The sequence below is a fragment of the Vulpes vulpes genome, chromosome 5, assembly GCF_048418805.1.
Source record: "Vulpes vulpes isolate BD-2025 chromosome 5, VulVul3, whole genome shotgun sequence".
NCBI classification, from domain to species: Eukaryota; Metazoa; Chordata; class Mammalia; order Carnivora; family Canidae; genus Vulpes; species Vulpes vulpes.
Genome location: NC_132784.1, coordinates 76,384,232 through 76,394,117, shown reverse-complemented (window position 1 = coordinate 76,394,117; position 9,886 = coordinate 76,384,232). Strand labels below are relative to the sequence as shown.

Below are 9,886 nucleotides of genomic sequence, written 5' to 3'. Positions count from 1 at the left end.
TTATGAGTAGAATTTACTGCTTCCTCCCAAAAGAATTTAAATTTCACAAAAGCTAGGACTTTGTTTAATTCATCACTATATCCAAAGTTCCTGGAAGAATATTGGCACTAGATATTTGAAAGGATTTTATTAAATGAATGATTTCAATGGATTAAAACGGCTAATGTCTTAAAACATGCATTAGGTCATTTTAATTGAATAGTAGATTTCCTTTTTCTCATCAATGATTTGCTTCATTGCTTTTGTCATTTCAGATACCTTTCTGGAGCATCAGATCATGGAAAATAGGAACAATGTTACTGAATTTATTCTCTTGGGATTTTCTAAGAATAAGAAAGTCCAAATCCTCTGCTTTTTATTTTTCTTACTCTGTTATCTAGCTATCTGGTTGGGGAATTTGATTATTATGGCTTCTATCACATGCAGTCAGCTAATTAATCAGCCCATGTATTTCTTCCTTAATTACCTTGCCCTCTCAGACCTCCTCTATACCTCCACTGTGACACCCAAACTAATGACAGACTTACTGACAGAGAATAAGGTCATTTCCTATAAAAACTGCATGACACAGCTATTTACTACACATTTCTTTGGAGGGGTTGAGGTCTTCATCATCACAGGAATGGCCTATGATCGCTATGTGGCCATCTGCAAACCACTCCACTATGCCATCCTCATGAATAGGCAAAGATGTAACTCAATTCTCAGAGCATCATGTGCAGGGGGGTTTCTGCATTCCCTTGGCCTGTTTCTTCTTACAATTTTTTTACCATTTTGTGGACCCAATGAAATAGATCACTATTTCTGTGATGTATATCCTTTGTTGAAACTGGCATGCATTGATACACACAAAATTGGTTTCTTAGTCATTGCCAATTCCGGCCTGATGGGACTGGTGATCTTTGTGGTTTTGATGGCCTCCTACTTTATGATATTATATAATGTGAGAGCATATTCTGCAGAGAACCGCCACAAGGCACTTTCCACTTGCAGCTCCCACATCACAGTTGTGATCCTGTTTTTCGCACCTGTCATCTTTGTTTACATTAGGCCTGCCACAACTTTACCAGAGGATAAAGTATTTACACTCTTCTACACAATTATTGTCCCCATGCTCAATCCTCTTATCTATACACTTAGAAACACAGAGATGAAAAATGCCATAAGGAAAGTTTGGTGCACTGAATGGTTTTGGAAAGGGAAACCAATGATTTGAAGGCTATTCATCTTTGGATGTGAATGGATATCTTCTCATCACACATCCCCTTTCTTTGATTCCTTACCGATGGAAAAACCAGTCAGAATATGTAAGGGCTAAACCTTAAACATCAGCTTGCCATTGGTGGGTTTCTCTTTCATATTCCTTTGCTGAATATGCTTCACTTTTTTTATCCTTCACTAAGTTTTAAGGTCCATGAAAGTAGTTGATCATGCTGTAGGTTTTTCACTACTAATTTCCCAGCAGCCATCAAAGGGTATAATGCATATTAGGTGCTCAATAAATATTTATTAAATGAATATATAAACATCTTGTCACATAGTTCTGTTTTTCATCCCTCTTAGGAATCACCTTCATGGTTTAATGACCCACTTGGACATTAGACACCACCATTATGCTGATAGGTATCCTTCTTCACATACTTCTCCACTTCCATATACTTTGGATTCATACAGCCAAGAAGAAATTCCACCCTGGGTTCAATCAAACAAGACTCCAAAAAGTGTATGGGTAGCAGAGATTAGTACGGCTGAACTCATGCTATTTTAACTAGTTTGAAATTCAATATATATGATCAAGGAGTAAACCATTAAACCATAACTAGCAGTCCTGTGGAAAGGAAGAAAATATAAATCCTTCAAAATTAAGGATTTTTTCAAAGTAAAAAAATTTCATTTACTATCTAAATTCATAGTTTTTTTAAAAGATTTTATTTATTTATTCATGAGACACACACACACACACACAGAGAGAGAGAGAGAGAGATTGAGAGAGAGAGAGAGAGAGACACAGGCAGAGGGAGAAGCAGGCTCCATGCAGGGAGCCCGATGTAGCACTCGATACTGGGTCTCCAGGATCACGCCCTGGGCCAAAGCCATGCGCTAAACCACTGAACAACCCAGGGTTCCCCTAAATTCAAATTTAAGATAACCTGAAAATGCTATGTGACATTAACTATAGAGTAGATTTAGTGATGGAGTAGATAGATGATGATGATAATGATGATGATGATGATGATAGATAGATAGATAGATGATAGATAGATAGATAGATAGATAGATAGATAGATAGATGATAGATAGATAGATGATAGATAGATGATAGATAGATAAGAGAGTGAGAGGAGGGGGGATTGAATGGCACATTTAAGTCATTGTTTAATGGAATTTAATGGAAAGAAGTGCATCTTTGAGAAGTTGGATTCACTCATCCAACTATGTGGATTCAGAGTTTTTTTGTTTTGTTTTGTTTTGTTTTTAAAGAAGACATTTTCTGTTGTATCTAGTTTGAAAATCTCACCTGACTCCATCTTCTACTCTTTTATACATGTTACTATCAAGAGTGAAATATGTGATCTGTATTTTATGAAGCTTTCTTTCTTGCTGACAAGCTTAAAATAAAACTTTGACACTTGCCATCAGTTTATATAAAAATTATTTTTCTTTACCAAACTACTTGTTTGATGCTTAGAAAAATGCTAAACCTCTGAATGTCAGTTTAGTCATCTATAAAATAAATCAGATAATTAGATCATTAATTCAAAATTAGAGTTTTAGGGCTTTTAAAGAAAAAATACAATTATCTTGCATCGATTGAAATCTTGTTTATTATAATATTATTTTAACATATACAGTCATAAGCTACAAGAATCTTATGTATATCTTTATAAAATAAAAATTTCAAAGTATAAAATAAAATATGTTGAGAATTTTAATTTGAATGTTTCACAGAAATTAATGTACAGATATGAGGGATAATAGAAACAATAAAAAATTATGGTAAGCAGTTTCCATTCTTAGAACAAATACTCATTTCCTTTCAGTTTTACAATTACCTTTTGAGATAGTTAATATTTCTTCCATTTTACAGAGGAAGAAAAAGAGGAGGAAAGCATAGTTGCCTTTCCAGGATCTCTCAAGTAGAAAGATTTTTTTCATCTCCATGCTTAATTATCAGCTGTTACCAACTTCAAATTTTTTATTTTGAGCATTAGGAGAAATCATTTGAATCCTAATTGTCATCTCTGTTATTAGTTTACTTTGCAATATCAGTTATATAAAATAAAAAATCATTTTATTAGGCAATAAACTTAAGAGTTTAACCCAAAATCAAGTGTGAAAAATAAACATTGGTTCATAATTTTCTCACTGTTTCAATAGTTACCTTTAATGAACCAGTACAAACTGACATGTATCATGATGTAGGCTACACACTAATTTTGCTAAATATTCAATAAGGTTATCAACTGATCTAGTAATAGTTTTTGAAATTTTAATACCTTTACAAACATACCCCTTATAATGATAATTATCCAATCATATTTTTCTATTTGAACTTCTCTAAAATTTTTCATTGCACACTGTGGTATGAACTTTTATTTGTAGCTTCACTTATATATTCAGTTACATATTCGGTTTATGTTCACTTCTACCCCTAATTGTGCAATATAATTCCGCTCTCCATTCCATCATTTTAGTTTCATGATGTCCAGTGAGTTCAATTTTACTAAATAATTAAGACAAAACTGTTATTTACGTCAATTATTTGAAAAGCTTTTCCAGTTATACAGACATCTATAGATATCCAGATGTATAGAAGTTTCATAGAAATTGGAAATTAATAGTTTTCATTTTGATGGCAAAGGAAAAAATAAATTTAAGCATATTCTAGACCAAGTGGTTTCAAGACTGGCATCTATATTTGTTTTTACAATCACATTGGTTCCCAGTAATAGTTAGTGGAGATCCTACAGTCTGCCACTAATCTTGCTACTGGGGCATCCACACTTCTCAGACATTTAAAAGTAGTCAAACATCCTACTCTCCTGACACAATCTAATTTTACGTCTGTTATGTCAGCACAATTATCTGTAGACCCTCTTTTTACACTCAAGGCTCAGTTTGGAGAATGAATTATATGGCTACACTATTTATCATCAATACGACTTTTTCATTACTATTTTACAGCAAATATTTCTATACTAAAATGCTGTGATTTTGAAATGATCTAAGTAAGTCATTTTAGAAAAACTTTTCCAATTTTTATAGAACCATTATTTCATACATAGTATTTTTATTGCTTAGACCCTATTTAAATAATTTTTGCTTTTTAAATTGTTGCAGTGAATATGGAAACTCATGAGCTGAGTGAAAAACATGATTCTAAGTTTCTGATGTTCCTTTTTTATGAGAACGCAGAGATGACCCTTTATGTCTGGGATGATTAATGTGAATGCAGCTTATGTACTTAAAGATTCATTCATGAATCCAAAATAAAAGGAGATTAGAAAGGACACCTCCAGTTAGCAACTTGTGGATAAAGTTCAAAGGAAAAATATTTCAAAGAAGAGTGTAATAGAACTTCAACAAGAAAATGATGGCTCAGATTACTAGGGGAAATTTTAAATAAGAAACCAATAAAGAAAGAAGAAAGTACTTCAAGATAAATTATCCTATTAATGCCGTGACACCAATGTCTATGCTTATTTTTCTTACAAAAAAGTTCATGGTTTTTCAAGTACAGTAACTATCACGTAAGTAGGTTATATAATGATTTGCCTCCCAATCAAACATGGTTTCTGGCACCACACTTTCCTCAAGGTATTTTTCATCTCCATGTTTCTTAATGTGTAAATCAGAGGGTTGAACATAGGAGCAATGATGGTGTAGAAAAGAGCAAACACTTTGTCTTCTGGAAAAGTTGTGGCTGGGCGAATGTAAATGAAGAGAACAGGCACAAAGAACAGAACCACAACTGTGATATGGGAGCTGCAGGTGGAAAGAGCTTTGGTGCGGCTCTCTGCAGGGTAAGACTTGATGGTGTATAATATCAATAGGTAAGATAGAACCAAGACCACAAAGGTCACCAAGCCCATCATGCCAGAATTGGCAACCACTAGTATCCCAACTCTGTAGGTATCTGTGCAGGCCAGTTTCAGCAAAGGATACACATCACAAAAGTAGTGATCTATCTCATTGGGGCCACAGAAAGGTAAAGTGATGGTAAGGAGACATTGGACAAAAGAATGCAGAAATGCCCCAGTACAGCTAGCAATGACTATGGCATAACATCTCTTTCTGTTCATGATGACGGTGTAGTGCAAGGGCTTGCAGATGGCCACGTAGCGGTCATAGGCCATCCCCGTGAGGATAAAGACTTCAATCCCCCCAAAGAAATGCATGACAAAAAGCTGTGCCATACAGTTAGTATAAGAAATCATGTTACTTTCTACCAGCAAGTCAGTGACTAGCTTGGGTGTCACTGTTGAAGTATAACACAGATCTGAGAGGGCAAGATTATTAAGGAAGAAATACATGGGTTGGTCAATTAGCTGACTGCATGTGATAGAAATCATTATGAGCAAGTTTCCCATCCAAATAGCTATGTAACAAAATAAGAATAAGAGAAAGCATAAGTTTTTAACTTTCTTATTCTGGGAAAGTCCCAACAGAACAAATTCAGTGACATTATTAATATTTTCCATGGCTTAATGCAGTTAAGTCTCAAAGGTTTGCCTGAAGAAAAAAAAAAAAAGATAAGTCAGCATAAGAAATACTGAACTAAACATGGTATGAATTAGAGGAAGTGTTGTAAAAATAAATTTATTTGTTTAATCAGTTTCCTACAGCACATTTTCAAATAATTATAAGCTTTGTATAAATAGGCTTACCATATAATATAATAGATTAGGTTTTTTTTTTTGTAGAGTGAAAAGAAATATTACTAATAGTCACACTTGTTCAAGTCATAAACAAAGATGTGCAGTCATCTTATGTAGGGGTTGCAGAAGTAGGCTTAGGGAGGGAGCATTTATTTTCCTGGACTAGCTCACCTGCTTGATAGGTTGAAATAGCCAGACTTAAATCCAAGTAAATGAGATGAATTGTGCAATTACAAAGTACAATCCTGTCTTTGTTTAAAATTCCATTTTTCTGTTGAATCACTAAATTCTCCACCTAAAACTAATAATACACTGTATATTAACTAACTGGTATTAAAAAAACTTAGAAAAATAAATAAAATTCCATTATTATGATGGAATTTGCAATTTAAATTTTAAATTTTAAATATTGCATAAAAATCTTATTATTTTGATTATTGCGTTGTTTGCACATGAGGTGAGTAACTCACTTGCCTCACCCTAGTCCTGACCTAGTTGAAATCTCTTAATATTAACCAACATTATAGAAAGCAATAATGAAAATATAATACCAGCTGAAGTCTAAGAGGCTGTGATATTTCTTTTGACCTAAAATAGATGTATGAAACAATAATAATAATTAGATACTTAATATTGAGAGAGAAAGATTTTCTACAAGACTAAACTAGAACAATGCATAGACATGAGTGCCACTCACCTGACATACATTGGACTTCAATCATTGTTTTTTCTAATAAAGGATTGCATTAAGAAATTATAATTTCACCATTTTCTCTTTTTTTAAAAGATTTTATTTATTAATGGTAGAGAGAGAGAGAGAGGCAGAGACATAGGCAGAGGGGGAAGCAGGCTCCCCAAAAGGAGCCCAATGTGGGACTCGATCTCTGACCCTGGGATTACGCCCTGAGCAGAAAGCAGACGCTCACCTGCTGAGCCACCCAGGCATCCCTCCCTTGTTATTTTTTAAAGGTGACTGAATTATTTCCTGTAGAAATAATGACAATTTCAAAAAAATCCCAAGGACTATTTTTCAAGCTATCACAAAATTCTCAGTATTTCTATAATCAGAAAAAATATATAGTTCTTTTTCAAAAAGAGCTTTACTTTAAACTGTATGTTCATTTTCAATTAATGTGCCAATTGTTTCTATAGGAATAGCATATCTTTAATCTTTTCCAAGAACCTAAGCTAATTTGTAATACTTTTTTCATATAGCTCTTAAAGAAAAACATGATTCTCACAGGAAAAAAAATACAAGTAGAAACATTTCATTAATTAATGAACAGGATAGCTTGATACTCCTTGTGTCTCTGTTGCTCCTTCTGTCTTAACTAGATCTCACACTGGAAAGATGGGCAAATAATCTGGTGACTTCCCAGTTCCCTTGTTTCCCTCAGTTGAATGTTTCTTCTTGACAATTCTCCAAAGTGTCATCAGATACCCAAAGAATTCACAATCATGCTATTTATTAGAACTTACATTTCTAACATCTTCATACTATTTACAATGTTCTTTGTTAATATTAAAGTCACTGAATTTTATTTCATTTTATTTTTTTTTAAGATTTTATTTATTCATTCATGAGAGAGAGAGAGAGACAGAGACACAGGCAGAGGGAGAAGCAGGTTTCTTCCAGGACTCCATCCCCAGACTCGGGATCATACCCTGATCCAAAGGCAGACAGAGGCTCAACCACTGAGCCACCCAGGCATCCCAAAGTCCCTGAATTTTAGATTTACAAGATCCTATTTCATGTTTATGCGATTTAAAGAGACAGCTTGGTATCAAAAGCTACAAGGACTAATTCTGGTGCAAAGGCAAATTCATGAGCTATATAACTATAGTCAGTTTTCTTCACTTTCTCTCGGGCCTTCCTTTCTCTAATCTGTGAACTAAAATAGTGCTTTCCTTCTCTACACCTCGTGGAGCTTTTCAAAATTTCAAATCAATTGCATGAAATAAGGCTTTAAAGATTTTGAGGGCAGAAAGAGAAATGAATAATTTATTTCTTTATTTAACAAACATTTTTTGAGTTCCTACCATGTAACATGCACCATTCCAGGTAGTGTAATGGACTCTCTAAAACTAGATACGGGGATGCCTGGGTGGCTCAGCGGTTGAGCATCTGCCTATGGCTCAGGGATTGATCCTGGAGTTCCAGGATCAAGTCCCACATAAGGCTCCCTGTATGGAGCCTGCTTCTCCCTCTGACTATGTCTCTGCCTCTCTGTGTGTCTCTCATGAATGAATAAATAAAATCTTAAGAAAAAATTTAAAAATAAATAAAACTAAATATGGAAGGCACTAACCCCCTTGGTGATGACATGAGAAAAGCAAAATAAACTTCAGAAACAAAATGGAATCCTGTTACCTAAATATAGTTTTAAAAATGGAAGTATTCTATAAATGCTCTCTATTTTTACAAATACCCACACAATAAATATATGAAATACAAATAGAAAAATCAAAACTGGCACTTCCTAATTTATTCAGTTAATTTTTGCAACAAAGTCTATCAAAATTCTGGCAAGTACAGCCCATATGCTTTTGTAGGAAGCATTAACTATAATAGGCTTTCTTAAATAGGAGCAATGATAATGTTTTAAAGATTTATTTATTTATTTATTTATTTATTTATTTATTTATTTATTTGAAAGACAGAGAGAGGAAACAAGAGCAAGCATGGGGGAAGCACAATGGGAGAGGGATAATCTCTAGCAGACTCACCAGTGAGCAAGGAGCCCAATGCGGAGCTCAAGCCCACAATCCTGAGATCATGACGTGAGTGAAACCAAGGGTTGGACACTTAACCAATTGAGCCACCCAGGTACCCCTGAAGCAGTGATATTTCAATCGCAATTTTATATATAGTCAAAGAGCTAGTTTAGGGGCTAAGCTTTTTTATTATTATCATTATTTTTAATTTGAATTTACTTTACTATCTTAATTCATATGCCATGGGATCCAGCCCTTGCCTGGACTCTTTACCTTTCTTTTTCCTTAGAATGTGAGAACTTAACCATTTTTTTAAAGAGCTTGAAGTTCTTATCCTAATTGATTCTTTCATTTTGAAAAAAAAAAAATGTATCAGGCAGCCCAGGTGGCTCAGCAGTTTAGCACCACCTTCAGCCCAGGACATGATCCTGGAGACCCGGGATTGAGTCCCATGTCAGGCTCCCTGCATGGAGCTTGCTTCTCCCTCTCCCTGTGTCTCTGCCTCTCTCTCTCTCTCTCTCTCTCTCTCTCTCTCTCTCCATCTCTCATAAATAAATAAAAAATCTTAAAAAAAATCCCAAAAATAATGTATCCCTTTTTTGAAGGATAAAAGGATAATAGACTCTTTTCCCCATCCTTATTTGCAACTAATAGATACTTCAAGGCACTGTTGGAGTTAAATTTCAGACTCCTTCCTGCTCTGAGTCCTCTCTACTTTCCATTTGAAAAGGGGCGCACAACAGTACCCAGGCTTCCCTTGTGTTGGACAGAGATATTCCACCTCTGTTTTAGTAACTCTTGTATTTTTGTAGTTCATTCAATATACTATGCTAAATTAACCTCTAAAATTTTGGTTTCCTATGTCACTCCATGCTTAAAAGTTACTCTTTTGCAAATATCTGCACCCCTATGTTTATTGACCCATTATTCTCAAAAGCCAAGATACATAAGAGACTCAATCAATAGATGAATGGATAAAGAAGATGTGTATATATACATACAAACATACATACATGTATACACAATGGAATAGTCTTAGACATAAAAGAGAATAATCTTGCTATTTACAACACCATGGAAGGACCTAGAGGGTACAATGTTAAGTGAAATAAGTCACTTAGAGAAAGGCAAATACTATATGATATTACTCATATATGGAATTTAAGAAACCATACAAACAAAGGAAAAAGAACTAACAAACAAAAGCAGACTTGAATACAGTGAATAAAGGAGTATTGCCAGAGGGGTAGTGAGTTGGGGGATGAGTGATATAGGGGAAGGGGATTAGAGCA

At 34.4% G+C, this 9,886-nt stretch overlaps 2 protein-coding genes across 2 annotated transcripts; one reads left to right on the top strand and one right to left on the bottom strand.

Moving 5' to 3' along the window:
- The first annotated feature begins 277 nt into the window (after window positions 1–277).
- Window positions 278–1,216, top strand: LOC112912012 (olfactory receptor 4P4-like). The gene has a single exon (XM_025988739.2). It carries the CDS (start codon window positions 278–280, stop codon window positions 1,214–1,216), a length of 939 nt encoding a protein of 312 aa, XP_025844524.2.
- Window positions 1,217–4,760: 3,544 nt separating this feature from the next.
- Window positions 4,761–5,702, bottom strand: LOC112912013 (olfactory receptor 4P4-like). Its single transcript, XM_025988740.1, has one exon. It carries the CDS (start codon window positions 5,700–5,702, stop codon window positions 4,761–4,763), a length of 942 nt encoding a protein of 313 aa, XP_025844525.1.
- Between the last annotated feature and the right edge of the window lie 4,184 nt (window positions 5,703–9,886).

Coding starts and splice junctions, on each gene's coding strand:
- LOC112912012 (XM_025988739.2), top strand. CDS start 278: ATGGAAAATAGGAACAATGTTACTGAATTTATTCTCTTGGGATTTTCT.
- LOC112912013 (XM_025988740.1), bottom strand. CDS start 5,702: ATGGAAAATATTAATAATGTCACTGAATTTGTTCTGTTGGGACTTTCC.